The following is a 21,665-nucleotide window of genomic DNA, read 5'->3' as shown; positions in this document are numbered from 1 at the left end:
CACTTTGGGGCATTATGACGTTGAAACAGGAGGTGTCCACATACTTCAGTTCCTTTCTTACTCTGGTGTGTCCTTGTGTTCATTTTACCTTGCACAGGACAGAAGCCCCATCTTTCAGTCTCATCATAGCGGGTGGTGGTAGCACACCACGGCAAATGGTCCTCACGCCCCTCAGTCGTGCACTCAAAGTACCATTTGTTGTTGTATTTAAAGGGAAAAGCACAGGGCATGCCATGTGCATTTCCCAACAAAGTGTGGATATCTGCAAATAAAAACACAGCAGGTATAATTTGAAATGACAAAGGTCCTGTGCAGACAAGTCAGAGAGTAACTAAAATGATTGCTGTGGTGACATTTATCGTGATAATTATCGATATCGAATGATATTAATTTTTCTTTTATCGTGATAACCTTTTTACCCATATCTCTCAGCCCTAAAACATGCAGGATATTTTAGGTGTTTACCTTCATATGGATATGAGCAAGGCCCCTCGCTGGGCGTGTTGTACCTTTTCCACTCATGATAAGAGTTTTTCTTTACCACCACCAAACGTCCGGCCACAGCCACCCTCCACTGGGATGCCCCATACAGCATGTTTCCACTGCAACGCCACCACAGCACAGGGAGGGTTGTGTCACACTCGAACGTGCCAAGAGGCTGCGTTGTGTCCGAGATGTTGAGGCCCAGGCACATGCTGGTGCCCAAATTGAACAGGCGATGTCGGGAGACCCACTTCCACAGCATGCGTCGCGTGGGCCGCTCGCAGTCCTCCAGCACCAGGTTAGAGCGATCCACGGTGATGCAGCGTTTCAGCGGCTCACTCTCCAGGATGAACATACCCTTTTCTGGAAACACATGGGGGAGGAAGTTAGGGAGTGAATGTGTATCATAGAGACTGGACAGTGGACTTTTTTTTTTAGATGTTTCACCACCAAAATGGAGCAACATTCAAGCTAGATAAAGGCGTGAAGGAACCTGTTATCTTCCAAAACAAATAACAGTTTGTATAACCCGCATGAGATGATCTTGAAGGCCTGGGATCAAAACTGTTGCATGTGGGGCTGTTTTTTCAGTGTCTGGATATTCTTCTGTATTTACTAGAATGGACTATACTAATACACTAATTTACACACACAACATTATATTGTGTATTTGAGGCCTGATCTGATGTGGACAATGTGAGTATCATGATAATGGTGACATGCAATTTGAAAGCTATTTATTTTCATTTTGAATGATCTTTTGATCATATATTTAATTAATCAGCTAAGATTTAAACAAATAAGTATATATATACAGTTTTTTTCTCACACTGTCAGCACACTCAAATTGCTTGTTTTGTCTAAAACCCAAAAGTATTCAATTTACAATTATACTGAACAGATAAAACCAGCTTGAACCAGTTCATCTGAGCCTTTTTTTGATTGACTGAACAACTGTAACAATCCATTATTATCAGAATTGTTGCTGATTAATTTTCTATCCCTTTGACTAATCATATCATAATTGGCATCAACTCTAATGCAATAATAAAAACAGAATCAGCAAAATATCCTTATCCATGAGAAGCTGGAAAATGAATGTTATTTATTGATAAATTAACAGATTTTTATAATTGTCATTAACTAGATTACTAATTGACTAATCATTTAAGCCATACTGCAGACATAATTATGTGTTAACCAGACTGCTGTTCAGTATGAGATGCATGATAAATAACATCTGAATTTTCCTTATTCAAATTTCGCTTGAAGTTTAATAATGTTTATTTTCAAGAATGAGATTATCTAGGAGACAAACAACCTTGACAGCTTCAAAATTAACTTGCACACAATGGAAAAGCTTCCATTCAGCTTCTGGGTGTTCCTTCATTACAGATAATGAAAGTCACTTTTGGTAATGTGAGCCAGGCTACAGCAGTGGCTCAAACTGTGGTTCTGAGGACACTAGGGGACTTGAAGGTAGTTTTGGTGGATACACACTGGAGAATAGTGGAACCTCAATGACCTTCGCTTCACACGCAAGACAGCAAATCAGCACAATGAGAACATGTTAATAATTAAAGCTGCAAGCAGCGTTGGGCGGGCCCTCGCACTTGTAAGCGCGTCCGCGCGTGAGCCGGCCGAGTTGCACATTCTGGAGTTCTGCCGGTGCGGCTGTGAATTTCCTACGCGTTTCCGACGCCGCATGAATGTACTATATGTCACTTCCTGTGTCCCCTATGTGGAGCTACATAGCACTTGCCGCTATGAATATAAATCGGTATTGACGTGTAGATGTCTGCGGGGTGGGAGAGTTATCAAGCACGTAAAGTTTGTTTCAGATGTGAACATGTACACTGAACAATAATGTACCCAAACAATAAAATAAATTCCTTTTATATTTCCCTGCCTTGTTGTTTATGTGTACATACAGAGGAAGAATGTGAGAACAGCACACATTTCATCGTTACTGTGTGTTAGAGCATGGGAGAACAGTGGATACTTTTAATACAGCCCACACCCCTAATACTGTGTAACTATAACAAGTAGAGAACAGAAGAAAAAGATGTTCTTTCTTTACAACTGTCTGCATAGCTTATTCATATTGTGTAATGAATGAAAATAAATAGGCCTACTAGGCTCCTCTCCACTTTGACATTTAAGATTAGCTCTTTTGATCCACCTTCATACACATGTGACATTACTGTACAACTTGAGAAAGGTGAGTTGTTTTCTGCTCCAGCCTGCCTAAAAGAAAAGCGTTTTGGGGATTAAATGGACTTTATTAGCTGCTGCAGTGCAGGATGAACTCAGAACAGACCCATTTCTCACCTTATTATTCTAAACCATGCAACGAAGAAGAAGAAATGCATAATAAATCCTGGGACAAAATCTGTCCACAAATACTGTACAGCATGTAGTCTAATGAACAAGACTCGTGTTATAGCTGACTTGGGCAGTGAAATGTTTAATTTTTTTAATTCATGTGGTCATAGTTGTCCACAACTCAAATCAGAATATATGAAGAAATGTTTTATACCACCTCAAGAAGGCTTCCTATCAGAAAGGTAGGAAGGTATTTCAAATGTACAACTGCAGTCCTGAAATCTAAGTAAAGTAATTTCCCTGACATTTTTGTGTTACTTTACTTTTAATAGACGCATGTAACAGGTTTTATACTTCCTGTGAGTATAATCCAATCAATCTTATTTTCATACTGTATATCCGATGTGTAATTTGATAAATTGTGTTGTATGTCAGAGAAGACTCTGACTGCAACATGCGTCTTTGTAAAGAGAGAAACGGACAGAAAAAGTCTCTAACTCTGCCTGTCAGCTCGCTCTGCTCCGTTAAAACTGAATTTACCATACAGAATTGAATACGAGTGCACTCCAGATTTAGCTGCAGCCAGCTGACCGTGTGCTTCTCCCTATACCGCAGTTCTGTGTCCATGCATGCAGCAAACTGAAAGCACTGTCTGTCGGAGCGTCTACGTGAAAAGAGAAGGAAGAAATTGCTGGTAGTATTGTCTTCAGAGTTGTTAAACACCTCAGCGCACTGAAGGAAGCCATCTGACTGTGTGAGGGGCAAGATCGTTGATTTCTGCAGGTAGAGTAGGAGCTCTCCTGTCTGACTGGTCCACCAATAGCAGAGAAGATGACCCCTTGAGACACAGCCCCTCCTCATTTGCATAATGAGACAGAAATTTAAAAAGGACAGGCAGAAATAAATACCATGGGTGAAAATAAATAAGGTAGAAAAATACAAAGGAAGAATAAAACAGACAAAAATATTAAAACACACACATAAATAAATACATTAAAAAAATTAGTAATAAATAAAGTTGAAGATTATAACAGAGAATAAATAAATAATGTAATTATAACAAAGGTGAATAAGTAAAGGAACTAATTAAATATATACATTTATGTCTCCTTGTATAATTTAATTACTGCCAACATTTATTTATTTACTTTATTTTTTTGTGTATTTAATTGGAAGCTTATTTGTTTATTGAGCATTTATTTATTTCTGTATTTATTTCTGACTGTGTCAGGATCGGTCCTCCATAGAGGGGTGGGAGAGTTATCAAGCACGTAAAGTTTGGTTCAGATGTGAGCATGTACACTGAAGTTACAACAACTTCCTGTGTCATGGCGAAGACTTGATCTCTGACGCCACGCCACGGACACACCCATTGACGAAAACTCGCAAATAGCACAACTTTTCATCTTCAATGCCTTTAGAAGGCACAGCACAAATTTGAAGTCGGTCGGACTAAATCCCTAGGAGGAGTTCGTTAAAGTACGAAGTGTGTAAATCATCCAAAATTTGACGTAAAATTCAAAATGGCCGACTTCCTGTTGATTTTAGGGCATCGCTCCAAGAGGCTTTTTTGTGCGTCTGGACAAGATACACGTACCACAGAAAATTCGTGCACGTAGGTAAAACGTGCGGCGGGGGCTGCTTCGTTAAAAGTCACTTCCTGTTGCCAGTAGGTGGCGCTATGACTGTCTGTGAATGTGAGCATGTACATGTGTTCAGGGCGGGACTCTCATCCTACATGTACAGTTTGGTCCAGATGTGAGCATGTACACTGAAGTTACGACAACTTCCGTGTCATGGCGAAGAGCTGATCTTTGACGCCACGTCACGGACACGCCCATTGACGAAAACTTGCAAATAGCACAACTTTTCATCTTCAATGCCTTTAGAAGGCACAGCACAAATTTGAGGTCGGTCGGACTAAATCCCTAGGAGGAGTTCGTTAAAGTACGAAGTGTGTAAATCATCCAAAATTTGACGTAAAATTCAAAATGGCCGACTTCCTGTTGATTTTAGGGCATCGCTCCAAGAGGCTTTTTTGTGCGTCTGGACAAGATACACGTACCACAGAAAATTCGTGCACGTAGGTAAAACGTGCGGCGGGGGCTGCTTCGTTAAAAGTCACTTCCTGTTGCCAGCAGGTGGCGCTATGACTGTCTGTGAATGTCAGCATGTACATGTGTTCAGGGCGGGACTCTCATCCTACATGTACAGTTTGGTCCAGATGTGAGCATGTACACTGAAGTTACGACAACTTCCGTGTCATGGCGAAGAGCTGATCTTTGACGCCACGCCACGGACACGCCCATTGACGAAAACTTGCAAATAGCACAACTTTTCATCTTCAATGCCTTTAGAAGGCACAGCACAAATTTGAGGTCGGTCGGACTAAATCCCTAGGAGGAGTTCGTTAAAGTACGAAGTGTGTAAATCATCCAAAATTTGACGTAAAATTCAAAATGGCCGACTTCCTGTTGGGTTTAGGCTATGGCTCCAAGAGACTTTTTTGTGCGTCTGGACAAGATACACGTACCACAGAAAATTCGTGCACGTAGGTGAAACGTGCGGCGGGGGCTGCTTCGTTAAAGGTCACTTTCTGTTGCCAGCAGGTGGCGCTATGACTGTGGGTGAATGTCGGCATGTACATGTGTTCAGGGCGGGACTCTCATCCTACATGTACAGTTTGGTCTGGATGTGAGCATGTACACTGAAGTTACAACAACTTCCTGTTTCATTGCGAATCATCGACGCCACGGACACGCCCATTGACGAAAACGCGCAAATAGCACAACTTTTCATCGTCAATGCCTTTAGAAGGCACAGCAGAAATTTGACGTCGATCCGACTAAATCCCTAGGAGGAGTTCGTTAAAGTACGAAGTATGTAAATCATCCAAAAATGGCCATAAAATTCAAAATGGCCGACTTCCTGTTGACTTTAGGCTATGGGTTCTTGAGGCTTTTTTGTGCGTCTTGATACGATACATGTCCCCAGAAAATTTCGTACATGTAGGTTGAACGTGAACGAGGGGCTAATCATTTCCAATTTTCTAGGTGGCGCTAGCGAGTCATTTTGCCACGCCCATGTGCGAAACTTGTAGAATACGAAATTTTTCACCGGTTCTGACATGTTTGCAAATTTTGGTGAGTTTTCGAGTATGTTTAGGCCATGTCATTTGGGCCTACTTTGCAGAAAAAAAAAAAAAAAAAAAAAAAAAAAAAATAATCCGAGCAATTTCAATAGGGACCTCGCACGGTCGTGCTCGGGCCCTAATTATTCTCATCTCCCCACACACTATCCAGTAGTTAACGTTAGAACAAGTACAAGAACATCCTATAAAGATGTAAGGCGTATTTTGCTGGAGGTCTTTCACATTATAGAAAGGACCACCGAGCAGCAGATGCATCCAGATGAATGGACTTACTGTGAAACTCCATGAGCTGGGTTTTCTCCAGGACCTCATCGTCCTCCTCGGTGACACACAGGCAGCTTTTTGCCAACAACATTGCTGCACAAATAGTCGCCACAACAGCCAGGGAGTCGACGAAACGAAACAACTGTCTTAACATTTCTACGGCGGGATGCAATGTTGAAGTGCAAATGTCCGCACATTCCGAGTCTCCTGGTCTGAGAGAGTATTTTTGTGGCTCGTTGTTTTTCCTACATAGAAAACTTCGGCCGAGTGAAGTTTTTCAGCGGGGGACCAGCGACGTCACGTCTGACGGAGGAGCTGCTGTTGCTGTTGCTCTCCGGTCTGCGAGCTGCATACCGCGTACTGTTTTCACTGGGACGGTGCCACAAAACGTTTTTTAGACTGAACAAAAGGGCTCCAATAAATAAACAAAAAAACACATCGTTAGTGGTGGAATGTCAGTAAGTACATTTACTCAATTACTGTGATATGTGACGTGAAAATATGCATATGACCTCAGTTTAACTTTGCTATAAGCTGCATTTCTTATTATCTTATTTCTGTCTACCTTCTATCTGAGAAAATAGTAACGAAACCTGACAGAATGATCTTGTAGCTGAGGACTTAACAGAACACACACACCCCTACATTCAGTATCTGCCTGATAGGCCTAGGTGAAGTCTACCTTCACTGAAAGAATAAAGGTCAGACTCACACATAGTATGTTGTTCTGCTTTGTTTGATGCTTGATGAACCCAAATGCATTTGTAATAAACTGAGGCTTTAGACTACAGTTGTCTCCAACTACTTGATAAAGCAAGTTTATCTAACAACATGTTCTTTACATTTCATGCTACTTTCCTACTCCACTACATATTGGAAGCCAGTATTCTACTTTTTACTCCACTACATATAATTTGTCATCAGTTACTACTTCAGATTTAGATTATTAATACACAATATAAATCAACTAAATGATGATGCATTATCATGGATTAAGCTACCCAGTTTTAAAGTAATCAGAATTCCACCTTTAGCTGCCACATTATAGTGAGGAACACATGAATGCATCACTAATTAACTTTAAGTAGCCTATATTATGAGGTTAGCCTTAGATAGATAGATAGATAGATAGATAGATAGATAGATAGATAGATTCCCGCCCAGCTAATCTTGTACTTTAGTAGTGCCATGTGGTGAACCTGGTATTTTCAGGTCCCTGGGAAGTTTGTCCAGTTTATAATCTAGCCTTGAGTGGAGTGGGAGAAAATGGAAACGCTCTAGTACAAGTACCTAAAGTAAATGCACTTTCCTACTTTTCCATCACTGGCCAGAAAAGAGAGAATAATGGAATGTCCCACTGTAAACAAAATAGTAATAAGCAAATGTAATCAATATATTTGCCAGGGGATTTGGGAACTATAATGTTAATATCATTCCACAGTAAGTCAAAATTCAACTTTATTAATGTGCCATGCCACTAAAAAAACCTCATTTATCAACATCAAAGGCTCAGCCTTGCTTTACAATAAAACAACAAACAAATACAATATTTTAAAAAATTCATAATCATCCACCTGTATATTTACATTCATTAGAATAAAACAAATATTTATTTCAGTAGTAGACCACTCGTAGTGTAGACTCCTCCTTTCCAAGCTGCATGTTACAGTGGACAAACATTTGTTTAAGTTTGTAAAATCATGCATCATGAAAGTGCAGTGTTTAACAGTACATTGGCAGTGCACTTCTACAGCAGCAAATTCATCATGTAGTGTTTCTCTGTTCACAGTGTAAACACTGTTCTAACATCTCTGAATCAACACATAGATTCATACAAAAACACATTAGTACAACATTTTCTCTCTCTCTGTCTCTCACTCAAATACATACACACAAACTTAAGTGCACTCAGATGTTGGTTTGCTTTGCCTCCAGTCAGTAGAGATCCAGTGTAATAATCTTTTCTCTCTCTGTGTTCTTATAAGTTACATTTTTGAATGTAGACGTTGAGCTTTTGAATAGAGGATTGGTCCCCTGAAGAAAGACAATGAAAAAATACAAACATATGAAGCAGTTAACATTCATAATCACTTTGAATTAACAAGCTGGAACAACAGATCATTAGAATATTGTCACCAGGACATTAAAGCTAGGATATTCTATATTATATATTTTATATATATTATATTTGTTACACGGAACGAGGAAAAAACCAAAACCAACAATGTGTTATTCCTTCCCTAAATACCAGCCTGTCTGTGGCTTTTAGCCCATTCGTTCCTACTTACTACATAAAGCCTAAATCAGCTGGACATTCTGGGTTTTAGCAAACGTAACTCAAAAAGAAGTTAATAGTGCTTTTGTTGGCGACTATTTACAACAGCAGGACGGTGTAAGTGGGATTGACTCAAAATAAAACATATATACTCTCACATATTGGAACAAATCTACTATCCCTACTGTTAAAATGTGGTTTGATGACCTAATTAACAATGTTAAGAGAAAATTCAGTGTCTCTTAATTGGATAATATGTGGCAATGAGACCATACATTTTACACCTGTAACATACGTAGATATGTGAAAGAATGTGGGTGACACTGTGAACTTCTGCATCCTTTTTGGATGGGTTAGGGCAGAGCTGTTCTCACTGGGAGGCGCTTAAGAGTTGATACTGCCTGAGGTGAAAGCCCGATCGCTGCCGTTTGTGTGGAGTCATAACTTAGTAAAATCTGCACGCACGTAGTTCCAAAACTTATCCCCCTAACCTATAATAATAATAGGAGCATTGATAATTTTTCATGTTGCATTATGTAAATATATGCATTTATTTAACAGTGGAGCAGACAGGTGGAGCAGACAGGTGTTGTAGGCCTTGTCTCAATCTTCTCTGAGGGGGGCCCACAGTGTCAGACTTTGAAAACTCCTGACCTAGACTAATTGTTTTCTCCCCCTTTTTTCCCTTTGTGTGTGGATACACGATTAATAGGTCTTTTGACTTTATAATTGTTAAACTGAGCAACAACGGATTGCCATTGTTTCTGTATGTGAACCAAACTACTGAATAAAAATATGTATGAAGTTTTTGGACCAATATTGGAGGTCTATGATGACTTTTAAGGTCTCACCGTCTGCCATTTTGCCTTTGATCTCTCAGCCTCAAACTTCGCCACCTCTTTACGGTCGTGGACCGACACCAGCACCTTCCACACACCCAGCAGGATCATGCCGATACACACAACAGAAAGGGAGACCCCCAGAATAATCATGGGGATGTTGGGTGGCTCCGGGCAACCTGGGGCAAGACAGAGGATTAGATGAGACTCACCCCAGAGCTCCCTTTTGTTTTAAATGTTTTGTATGTTGTTGTAAAACATACCATACATCTGGAGATTGTAGGCAGTCGTCCCCTTCTCACCTCCTACCACATTAAATGAGATCCAGCATTCATTCTCCGTCATCATCGTGCATTGCATAGAAGGGCTCTTGTCATAATCTGAGTGAAAATGAGAACATACATATCCATAAGGAAGGCATGAATACATCGTATATCATCTTCCCTTTTGACATTGTACTGAGAATGTAAAAGGATATACTCGCCTCTGTTGTGCTGTCAGTGTGATTTCCATATCAAAGACTACAATCTGGTGTATGTGCATGTGTGTGTGTGGACCATGCCATTGTATTTCACATCTGAAGCCTGAAAATCCTCTGTGATAATCAGATATACTTCTCAGCTTGCACAAGTATAGCGGGTTTAAAATAATCTCTTGTATAAAGGAAGACGAGACTATTCACATGCACTACAATTGCTCTGCCTGTACGACAAGGTAAATAATATGTTCCCCATTGTCCAGGTCTGCCTGAATAGACATGGATGGTGTTGTATTAGAGAAGGGGGGTACAGGCTTCAGAGGGATACCCGAGTCGAAGCAGGTCAGCATTCCTAAAAATCTCTGACCCGTGGGGAAACTTAGCATGGCCCTATGTTGATACCACTATCAAAAACACTGCACTCAAAGAACAACACAGGTAAGTGATCCCACTAGGAGGCCAGTCTTTGTTATGGTACATTTATATAGTGTTTATGTCACTGCACATCCTGTAAAAATCTTTAATTCTGTAGGTATAGAGGTTCCTTATCATTGAAAGCTGTTTAATAAAAAAAAATAAAAACATTTTAACTTCAAGAGGCTTAGCTTACCTTTTGTTTTAGTTCATTAAAGACCTTTCCTGCTGATTTTTCAAATCATGTCATAAGTTATTTACTTCCAGGTATCCAGTGATTTCATTTCATGCCAGTGCCAATATCAATTTTCATAGACTTGAAACCTGGCAGAGATCCAGCTTGGTGATCCATCAGAGAGCAGATTTAGGGGGCTTTTGTTTTGTTTATCAATGTCAAGGACTTTTGCCTTCAATGCTAATTTCTTCCAAGAAACCCTGACATCTGAGTTTGGCTGGCAAAAAGCTATGCATGCTTAGCTATTGCATGTTATCAAAAGATCAAACCTGGGTGACAAGCAATAAGTAAACATGGATGCTGTGAAAAAGATGATGCACTCTTTTTAACAATGGTCGCTATGTGGCAGACATTTCTTAAGTTTCAGATTTTGAAGGTTCCCACCAGCTCTTGAAGGCAGCAACACATAAAAAAAAAACAAACAAAAAAAAAAACAGTCCCCACCCAAATGTACATTAGATGTTCATGAAAGGGAACAAAATATTCCCTGAGATACATGGACTATCTGTTGTGAGTTTCAAGTATCATTTCACATCACTCATTTTCACACTGATGTGAACTGTAATACGTGGCTGCGTGCAAAGTATAAATCGATGTAAAAACATATGGTATGCTTTACAAAACAGATCAGTAATATCAAATTCATGCTCATTGTAGTAACGGGCTAAAAAACGCAAAAAACAACACGGTATTGTCCTTTAATTTGAATGCCAGCATCCTTCATCAACGGTTTAATAAATTATTTAACTTTTTAGTTTATCAGACCTTTTTAAAATCCACTACAAACCATCTGAAGTTGACAATTCTGACATATATTTGACAAGAGCTTTGCAATAATTTATTGTTATTGTCAAATCTCTGCAAAATCCTATCATATGATTCAGACCAAGCCTCAGTTAAAAATAGACACAATTGGTGATTAATTCTTTTTTCATGCATTAACATATTGTGAAATATATCCATGTTAGAAAATATCTATATTAATGTCTTGTTAATGCTTTGAACCACAATATTCAGCCCTACACCTGACATAACCAATAAGATTAGTGCAGAAAAGAAGGAGAAACTGTAATAATGACATTATTTAAAGCTGTTCTGGTGGTTCTCAGATACAGAATGAGTCTTTTGGGGCGTACGCTACCTGCTGTTGTGTTGATGGAAATTTTCGGGACGCTGCACCTTTGATCACACTCCTCAGCATCTTTCTTATCTTCCAGATGGCACTCTACACAGGTCCTGGTGTTAAAACAAGTAGAAAAACAAAAGGTCAGGTTTTCCTTAGCGACGATACAATACCCCTTGGGAAGCTAATGTTTAATGAGGCTTCAATCACTGACACAGTGAGCACAAAGAAACCCCAGTGTCGGTCACTTATCACAGTTTTCCCAAGGCTTCACTCACTCTCCATCACCCGTCTCCCTAATAACAGTGGTATCAAATGGCACCATCCCTGACAGCTGCTTTACAATGGAGAAAGGAAATCTCTTGCTTTCTTGAGGACATTAATTGTCTTTTGATGTCATATGGAAGGTGTAGACACATGTGAACAAGGGGACAAAAACCTGATATGCCTGTACTCAAAAGAACAGACAGATCATGTGGCATAAGGAGACAAAAAAAAAAATCTTTCACATAAAGAAACAACAATTAAAAGAGGAAAAGTCGACAATAACCTCTACATTACGACCTTTTGCAGGTCAAAGAGCTAATGGCACGAATCTGTTCTCACCTTGCAGAGGTACAGGCATCTCCACATGTTGGGCACCTCTCACACTTGTCCCCAGATGCTCCAGGTACAGAGCAGACACACTGGCCACACTCGCATCTTCCCCGGCCGGTGCAGAGAGAGCCATCTTCTGACGTGCACGCCTCAACGCTAGTGCTGCAGTTACAATACTCCCCTGTCCACCCACTTTCACAGCGACAGTCCCCGCAGTCACACACTCCGTGGCCTACAAACACAAAACCACTAAAGTCACAGGCTCAACACAAAAACAAGTGACTGATTTCATATGTATCACTCACCTCCACAGAGCTCCCCACGGAAGCGAACACAGGAGTAATTGTCACACTGGCAGTATGGTCCATAGATGCGTCCAAAGCTGGATGCATGACACACACACTGTCCGCAGTAGCACTCCCCCTGACCACTGCATATCTCTGACTCGTTGTTTGCAAGGCAGTTATTCAACAAAGCACTTTCCTCATTGCATTCGCACTGCGCTCCCAGGAACCCCGGCTGACACACGCATATGCCACATTGGAAATGCCCTTGGCCCTCGGTGCACTGGCTGCTGTTTGCTTCAGGAGGCTGCCGGCAGTCACACGAGCAAAGAGACTCCAGTTCCACCTCCAAACTGTCCTGTAAACCCACCGGTTTGAGGGAGAAGTGCCGAACTCCTGACAGGCATCCTGGGAGCTCCACAGACACGTTGAATACTACCTAAGGAGCAAAGAATAAGTCTTGAGAAAACTATAAATTGATCATAACAAGTTCTGCCTGTATAACCAACGCCTAATAGAATGTATTCCTTTGTGTAGTACAGCTCTGTTGTCCAAAATCTATTAAAGACAAATCACTTAGCATCACTGGTACGCATGGTGACATTTTCCTTTCTTTAATGAAAAGCATGGGCACTGTTATTCATTTTGAATCCATTCCTATCAATAATCTGCCTCTCAAAATATTACCCAACAAATGCACTGTTTGCTCCTCTTTGAGTAACATTTTGCTAAAAACAAACTACAGTGCCCAGCTGTTTTAGCAAATGTTTTATCCTATTTAAAAAATGTGTGTTTGTATGTTTGACCCAATTTTTAAATAAGATTTATTTTAGAGAAGAGAGCCACAGACACACACGTGGCCTACAAACACAAAATCACAAATTTTCTTGCTATTATAAATTCCCACAGCTTCAGTAGATCAAATAGATTTTTTATTCAAAAGTTGAAATTCCAGATTAGACAAAGAACCCAGGCAAATCATCACATATGACAAGTTAGAACTAGAGAACATTTGACATTTTGCATGAAAAATGAAAAACCATAAAACTAGATCAATTTCAATCCATTTTCTGAGAGTGCATACTGTACAGCTTTATGTGGTGGTGTGTCCTGATCATACAGGAAACCATACAGAACCAAATGATGCTCTTTTACTTCTTAAAAAGAATAAAGCTCCAGGACTCACAGCTAGAAAACACACAAGAAACATTGGTTTCGTCTTTGAACTTTTTTTTACAGTTGTCTTCAAATTTGCCTTTTTATCATCTGAAAAACATACCTAAAGTGTGACAATTTCTGTCTCTGAGAAACACAGACTAGTAGGCTTGACTACTATAATTCACTCATATCTGGTCTACCCAAACACATCATCATGAAGCCAGAATATATTCAGCACTCTACCAGCCTAGGACCAGAAGGAGACCACACATTACACCTATTAACTAGTCCATAAATAAGCACATGGTCTCACAGTAGTCTTCTCTGAAATGCCTTTAATGTATGAACCATGAAGGCCCTGCAAGTCCTCTGTCACAAAGCTTTTGGTTCATGCACAGTGTTTCACTTTTATGCTCAAATGGGATCTGAGAGTAACCGGAAGATGTATTTAAACATAACCTTAAAACCTACATAAGTTCACTTATTAGTACATCTTTTATCTCTAAGTATTTTACTTTTGTCCAATGATTTAACTGTTCTTATCTTTTTGCTGAATTTAAACTCATTAGTTTGCCAGTCTATAAATCATATTTAACTGCCTGTATGAAAGGCACTATAGAAATACAGAAAAAGAATAATTTAGAGCAAAACAACCGACCGTCTCTCCAGGTTTGATGTTGGAGCAGCGTTTTAGATCAGGGAGGATGGTCCCATTTGGGCAAATGGCTGTAAACGACATCTGGAGGTCTTCTGTGTCTCCAAGGATCTCCAGTTCAATCTCTGAACGCAGTTCCTGGAAAACAGTACATATTTCAGCACCTTGTATGTAAATGCAATTGGCAGTCCAGACCTGGTGCTCTCTAAGATAGCAAAAATCACCAAGACGCAATTATCAATGTACTGACTTCTATTAGCATGAAGTGGCATTACACTTTAGCCCTGCTCTGACCTGTAGCGTGCTGAGAGTTTGAAACTTCCTATTTAGTTCTTTCTTTTTGGTGATTCATCATCCCAGGTGTGCTGGGCTATACAAAAACACCTGAGGAAAAAGTGACAGTTAACTTCAGAAGGAGGAAATACTATGTTTGACTGACTAATGGACTCTGTGACGGACTGTCTGGGTGCTAACAGAGGGTTAATTGTGTGTTTCCTGTAGGCCTGTAATTGTACTGTCTTCAGTGTTGCCAAGGAGGGTAAGACATTTATGGGATTCACCCAATTTGAAGGTGGATTCAAGTTAAGTAGGTAAAACAGATTCAAAAGACTTATCTGTCATTCAATAAACACGTTGCATGGTATTTAAAGTGGGGTGGCTAACATATCTATCCATTAAGAAACAAACATTAATTCAAAATTGCAGGGAAGTATAAATACTTATCTTCTGTCACTAAATATCCCTCTGTTTGTTTTTTATTTCCCTTAAGAACCACAACTATCCATAATCAGTGCGATAAGAAGGACCCCTCTCTTCAGCATTGTTAACGTGGCAGAGACTAAAAGTGGGTGTCAACGGCGTAACTGGTGAAGTAATTAGAGGACTGCAGATCTGCCACCGCTCACCGCCGCCAGGTGGGATTTAAAAAAGGACACCAAGTGCAAGAGGTAGACAGACAGAGAAATATAGAGAAAGAGTGGGGAAGAAGGAATAAGTCAGAGTCAGAGAGGTGAGGAGATCAAACAGCTGGGACAAGCAGAGACTTGCTGTCAAACATGCTGATGCAAAGCAGCGGGTGGAAGAGAAAAAACCTAATAGAAGAAGGAATGACAGAGGAAAAGCAAGAGTATAAGAAGGAATGGAGAAGAAAAAGCTACTGTTTGTTAGCTGTGAACAGAAGTAAATTGTACGGAGAGTTGATTCATGCATTTGTTTATATGTATGTGTTTTGATTAAAACTCTGTCTCAAACTAAAAACATTGATTTTTTAAAATGTTTTATAACGGCAGGTGTTTTCTGTCTCATTTTGTAATACCACTGCCTTCACACAAAGCCTACTCGCACTTCCAGATCACCATGACTGTTTATTTACTTTGTATGCTGTTACAATCAGTTCCAGGATGTTCCGCGAATCTGTCGCCAGGACTCCAACTGTGGCGCCAGGTATGAGATTTGCATAGTTCTACAAGAAAAAAAACACAAACAGAAAGACAGCAAAGTCACTGTTACAAATGTGGGCAGGCTTGGCACGTTGTTCCAGTATGAAAAAGAGGACTAGTTCTAACTGGTTGAATGAGAATGCGGCTCTATGAATAAATATGCAAACCTCACTAAGCATTGCGCTCACACAAACATTTGCAATTTTCAATTTTCTAGTTTAGACCTATTCTACTAGAAAATAAATTAATACATCTATGGAAAGAAGCTGTTACCTTATAGTTATGTTTCTGTTCGGCTGTCACAGCAAATATCAGTAAGATATTGTTCTCCACAACCTTATCAATCAACTGACCAAGAGTTGGATACTCCTGGGAAAGAAATGGTGAAATGTCAATAAATGTCAATGAACTGTAAGGCAGTGACAATTCATTCACAGCTGACTAATGAAATGAAAGTCATGACGTCATATAACAGGATGCATAATCCAAAAGGTAAATAAAAGAACTTCTGTGGACTTACTTGCACTGTGGACATGGAGTATTCATTGTTGACATCCAGGTGACACTGCCCATCGTTGGGAATCACGATGCCTGCCATCTTACTGTCCATCCCAAAGTGTGAGTCAGCATCACTGACAAACACCAGCAAACGCATCGAGTCATTCCTCCAGCCTATCTTGTCCTATCAGGAGACACATATATGTTGCGCATTCTACTTTTTACATCATCAGTGAATAGCTCAACTGACCAATCAAACAAACTAATATCTTAGTTCATATCTTTTCGAAATTGAATGTAAAAAATCTTACCCCACAAACAGCTGCCTGCATGACGGCGTCAAAGCCACACTCAGGCACATCAATATTTGCAGATACACGCTGCATTTTGATGATCTCATTGAACTTGTCAGTGCTGTTTGTCAGAGACAAGACATGTTTGTAGCCAAACGTTGGCAGGCAGGTTGAGCTTACCCCGCTGCAACACAGCAGAAGCCAAAAACAAGGATTTAAAAAATGAGATTCTTTGAGATACCAAATGACATTTCTGAAATTTCCAGCCTCAAAACAAACATCAAAAAAGAGGTCATTGCTTTAGTCTCTGGTTGTGTTTTATATTCATTGTGTACCTGCAGGGGTTAGCCAGATCTTGTTCTGTGATCTTGATGAAGGGCAGTACTGGTTTCTCCACAAAAGAGCCAAAGCCCATTCGAAATTTACTGGTGAGGCTGGACATCTCTTTAGACAAAGAGGAGCCTAGGTCTTTGATCATCTTCAGATCATCAATCATGGACGCTGACAGGTCCATCAGGTAGTAGATGTCCACAGGATAGTCCTCTGTGTGCTGAATCTTGACCTGGAAAGTAACCTGACTGCCTGTGCAAAAACAAAATCAACACCTTATTTCCGTCTGAAACTTAGGAACCACTTCTGGAGGCAAATCATCAAATCAAAATGTACTGGTTTGCGTACTAGGTCGCAGCTTGAGTGCCATTTTCTGTGGGGAGATCTGAGTACTGTTAGCGCCGTCGGTCTTCCTCCCGAGTGGGCGATCCTGCAGAATTTGGCCTTCGGAAACAGGGAACTCCAGCTGGTCCCGGACACATCCCTTTTCTAATAAGATATCCAGTGTGTCACATCTTTCACTGACTGAAAACCAGTCTGTGAAATTCTGAGAGATGAAGAAAAAAGTCACTTCTTGTGCTGTTTGCAGATGGTAGATTGATGTTGTTTTATTGTATGCCATAAAATAAAAAACATAAAAACATAAAAAAAGTTTTATTATCAGGCGCAAAAACACCCAAACAAGCCATGTCATAATATATGTCTTAATACATGCAACCCCCGCTGTTTACCTCCTGTGTGCACCAGGCACAGTGAGAACTGAGCTGCAGACACTCATCACAAGTCACAGCGCTGCCGGCTGAACATGATCCTGCAGTACACATGAACCCAGAGCACAGAGTCAGCATGTCAAATAGAGTTTCTTGCAACATTTAAAAGTCTCACCAGGAAATACATTTGGATTTTTAAAAGTAGGCATGGTGTTTTGGGATTTGATAAAATGAAGGAAAATAAAGAGTTACATTTAAGGTGTAATAAAGGATATTAACATGTATAACTCTTTTAAATATTAAGAGTGCAGTTAAAAATAATAAAACACTTAAATAAAAAAGTCATTTTACATTAAAACATATTAAGTGGTCATAAAAACCAACACATGATTTATGGTTGAGTTTGCACATTATAGGCTAAACGTGTTGCCCTTGATTTTCAAGGCGACCAACGGTCCTACTTACCCTCCACGGTGTTGATCCAGTACCGAAGAATCAGGCTCAATAATATAATCCCCATTAGTCCGTGAGGTTACTGGTTATGAGGAAACAGAAGAGGAATATTTCAAGTTGTCTCATATTTACAAGAGTGAAACATATCCAGCGTCATGCCTCCTCTCCTCGAGCGAAAGTGGACTAGAGAGGAGCGCGTTGCCGTCCCGCACTACCTGGATAGAGGAGGAGGAGGAGGAGGAGTGGCTGCCTTTACCTGCGCAGCCTTTTATGTTCACTTCCGTCAAGGTGAGAAAGCGAGGAGGGCGCGAGGCGAAAATAAACCCATGCTGAAGTTCTGACCGCTCACTCATGTTTTCCATCCTTAATTTTGAAAGTCTGATTATGAATCAGGTTTGTTCCCATGACCTTTAGTCATGGTCAGAGATAAGAAACATTTATTCAGATTAAAAAATTTTAACACCAAAACAAATACCAGAAAAATATAATACAACGAATATTAATATACCTAAATATGTTAATCAGGTGTAGAACTAGTGCACTGGTGGAAAGTAACCAAATAGACTACATTTATTGTGCCATATTATACCACTTTACCCCTCTACACCTCAGAGGGAAATATTGTTCTTTTTACTTCACTACCTTTATTTAACAATACTTTCCAGATTCAGATTTTTCATGTTAAAACATATAGCTTGTAGTTTATATAAATAGAGGGAATTAAAATTTGAATCAGTGGGTCCCTTTTTGGAGTATGACCAGTCACATTTCCCCTCTAAACCTCTCAAGTGGTTTCATTTAAATAACAGATGAGTCGCAAATAGGTAAAACTATCCAGTATTTCACAAAAACGCACATATTTGAGAAAAACCAACACAAATGTATGATGTAGAACAATATTTCTCACCCTCTTTGACCATCTAACGCCCCTCAAATTTAACCATGACCCATGGGGCCTAAACCCAAGGTTGGAAACCACTGGACTTAACTACTCAACTGTATGTAAAGTAGTAAAGTAAAGGATCTAAAAACTTCTGCCACCACTGAACAAGTGAGCCTGTATTAGACAGATAGAAAAGTGTAGTCGAAAAGTAATAATATTAGCCACAATATTTCCATAGTACAAATCTCTGTATTGGGTGGTATTTATATAACTATAGAAATTAAGTTTACTTACTGTACTTGTACTTGTATTGTTGTGGTGCCCACATTACTAGAGTTTATACCCTCACTACATCGATGTAATAGGCTTGGATTAAGCTACACGCTAATAAAACCACTTAATCATTGAACTGTGGCCGAAGAGGAACCATAAAGTCACAGGCGACGCCATGAGCAAATATAGCCTGTATATCCCTATTACCCAGACACCATAATAGGAGATATGTTAATCTTTAACACAAGAACGTGAATCATTGTCATTGTCTCACAAGAAGTGTGTCTCACAAATATGACCGTGTGTGTGTGTGTATAATTTGAGGGGGAGGAGGGTGGAGCTGCGTAGGTGTTGAGCTATTGACAGCTGCAGTGCAAATATCCCTGCTTGTCCCAACTCACAGGAATCTCACAATTCATCACCACACCCCTCTGGATCTGGGTGAGTCCCATCTGTCACCCCAAACCCCACCCCACCTCCACTCTTCTTGTACTAATCTCTCTCACCCCCCTCTTCTTCTCCTTCTTTCTTCTTTCAGTGGCATCTCCTCAGCTCTCTGTATTTTGATCCACCTTACCCAGTAGCCTTCTTGAAGTGTTGGTTTGTTAAATTGCCATTTCATTTATACCTCTTTTGGCTCAATTCATTCCATTTTCTGTCTGCCAATCTACCTGTGATTTGATTCACTCCTCTTCTTCTCCTTACTCGTTACTTCTCAAGAAATATCTTAGCATGATGCAATCACACACCTTTTTTTCGTAATGTCTTATTTCTATGGTCATTTTATGTCCTTTATGAGAGTAAGATTAAGTAAATTAGATGCTCAAGGTGTCACAGTTGTGCCATACCATTACTCACACCTTAGCCTGGCTTCCCAAATTTCAAACCTGTTGCCTTTCAGTTTGGATCCCGGGACACTCTGAAAACACATCTGACAGTAGTGTTTGAAGCATCTCATGACATGATTTTTAAAGAGTATCAGTCTCATCAAAACTCAGCAATGCATAAATTAGTCTCCCACATGTCTCTCTCTCAGCACCGCACATTCACTTTGCATAGAAATGGAGGTATATGTTAACCCTGCTATGAGCCAACTCACCTTCAGGGGCGTCCTCTGATAACATGCTGTCCCGTCTCAGTCTGTCTTCCTTGTCATCAAGTGAAAAATGAAGAGGAAAGGAGAAGCAACAGGCTAGTACATTCAGTCCTATTGTATCCAGGCAGTGGTCAGAGTAACAGTAAACCTATTGTAACGGCGCCCTTTATGAAGCATGGCGCTAGGGTGACCCGGCTGCCCATGCTCCTTGGCTCATGCCTTTGTGTGTGTGTGCATTTGAAAGTGAGTGAGTGTGTGTGCATGCATACTGTGGTCATGTGTGGGTACTTGTACAGGCTCCAACTTGCTCGTGTGTGTGTGTGTGTGTGTGTGCAGGGGGAGCCTGTGATGATAATGAGTGACAGTAACAACTGCTGAATGTGAGACCTCCACAAGAGCCAGCTTCTTTATTAACAAACAACCTGACTGATGTGCTAGTGTTGCGCTCTAGAGGCAAAAGTGTGTGTGAACAGGAACACGCCTGATTGAGTAATGGTCTTTTTGATTCGTTAGGATTGTGAGCATGTGTGCATTTTTGTGCAAGTTCAATTATTGCCTGCAGGGAGGAGGAGGAAGCAAAGAGAAGGAGTGCTGTAATACAGCCTCCTTCTTACATTGGTATGGCTGGAATTCAGGTTTAAATGCTTAGTTAGTGGAACAAGATAATAGAGTTTAGGCCTACACTATAAAATAATTTCAAAAATATCTATATTTTTATATCAGAGTGCTTTACAATTCATACATAATGAAACCCTCTATATCCCAAGACTTGGTTTAGACAAAAAAACAGTGCTCATAGTCATAATGATTGCATGTTATATGATATTTACCAGGTATAATGTTTACCATTTTCACAGTGTTGGTTTAGAGTGTTAGAATGCTAACATTTGCTAAGTAGCACACAAAGTACAGCTGACGCTGAAGGGAATGTCACTAATTTTGCTGGTATTTCGGGGTTAAGTTGTATTTATTTACACTCACCTAAAGGATTATTAGGAACACCTGTTCAATTTCTCATTAATGCAATTATCTAATCAACCAATCACATGGCAGTTGCTTCAATGCATTTAGGGGTGTGGTCCTGGTCAAGACAATCTCCTGAACTCCAAACTGAATGTCAGAATGGGAAAGAAAGGTGATTTAAGCAATTTTGAGCGTGGCATGGTTGTTGGTGCCAGACGGGCCGGTCTGAGTATTTCACAATCTGCTCAGTTACTGGGATTTTCACGCACAACCATTTCTAGGGTTTACAAAGAATGGTGTGAAAAGGGAAAAACATCCAGTATGTGGCAGTCCTGTGGGCGAAAATGCCTTGTTGATGCTAGAGGTCAGAGGAGAATGGGCCGACTGATTCAAGCTGATAGAAGAGCAACTTTGACTGAAATAACCACTCGTTACAACCGAGGTAT

At 40.1% G+C, this 21,665-nt stretch overlaps 2 protein-coding genes across 4 annotated transcripts in view; both read right to left on the bottom strand.

The window, feature by feature from the left end:
• Nucleotides 1-6,947, bottom strand: part of pla2r1 (phospholipase A2 receptor 1) — a 30,760-nt gene extending 23,813 nt beyond the window's left edge. The window contains exons 1-3 of the mRNA XM_038701492.1: nucleotides 6,233-6,947; nucleotides 466-846; nucleotides 89-262 (exon numbers count right to left, since the gene is read on the bottom strand). Of these exons, the coding sequence (XP_038557420.1) occupies nucleotides 89-262; nucleotides 466-846; nucleotides 6,233-6,377 (700 nt within the window). The 5' untranslated portion in view covers nucleotides 6,378-6,947. The remainder of the gene's footprint in view (nucleotides 1-88; nucleotides 263-465; nucleotides 847-6,232) is intronic.
• Nucleotides 6,948-7,663: 716 nt separating this feature from the next.
• itgb6 (integrin, beta 6) lies at nucleotides 7,664-20,431 on the bottom strand. Of its 3 annotated transcripts, XM_038702155.1 has the most exons (16): nucleotides 20,260-20,431; nucleotides 18,017-18,086; nucleotides 17,573-17,652; nucleotides 17,190-17,388; nucleotides 16,847-17,093; nucleotides 16,530-16,695; nucleotides 16,241-16,402; nucleotides 15,994-16,089; nucleotides 15,654-15,743; nucleotides 14,285-14,419; nucleotides 12,490-12,907; nucleotides 12,194-12,416; nucleotides 11,606-11,700; nucleotides 9,601-9,717; nucleotides 9,350-9,516; nucleotides 8,159-8,257 (listed from the first exon to the last, which is right to left on the bottom strand). In XM_038702155.1, exons 2-16 carry the CDS (start codon nucleotides 18,069-18,071, stop codon nucleotides 8,159-8,161), a joined length of 2,349 nt encoding a protein of 782 aa, XP_038558083.1. In that variant the 5' UTR covers nucleotides 18,072-18,086; nucleotides 20,260-20,431. The 3 variants fall into 3 exon arrangements, with proteins under 3 accessions (XP_038558081.1, XP_038558084.1, XP_038558083.1); XM_038702153.1 differs by lacking the exon at nucleotides 20,260-20,431 and having other exon boundaries at nucleotides 7,664-8,257; nucleotides 18,017-18,216; XM_038702156.1 differs by lacking the exon at nucleotides 20,260-20,431 and having other exon boundaries at nucleotides 7,664-8,257; nucleotides 17,190-17,420; nucleotides 18,017-18,033.
• Between the last annotated feature and the right edge of the window lie 1,234 nt (nucleotides 20,432-21,665).

Source organism: Micropterus salmoides, unplaced genomic scaffold, assembly GCF_014851395.1.
Source record: "Micropterus salmoides isolate LMB-PRFRI ecotype aquatic unplaced genomic scaffold, ASM1485139v1 Ms_hic_scaffold_6, whole genome shotgun sequence".
Lineage (NCBI taxonomy): Eukaryota > Metazoa > Chordata > Actinopteri > Centrarchiformes > Centrarchidae > Micropterus > Micropterus salmoides.
This window is presented reverse-complemented; position numbering and strand designations above follow the sequence as displayed.

Coding starts and splice junctions, on each gene's coding strand:
- itgb6 (XM_038702155.1), bottom strand. CDS start 18,071: ATGGGGATTATATTATTGAGCCTGATTCTTCGGTACTGGATCAACACC. Junction 15,744..15,993: donor AACAGAAACATAACTATAAG/GTAACAGCTTCT, acceptor TTTTTCTTGTAG/AACTATGCAAATCTCATACC. Junction 14,420..15,653: donor TGATTGTAACAGCATACAAA/GTAAATAAACAG, acceptor ACTGTTTTCCAG/GAACTGCGTTCAGAGATTGA.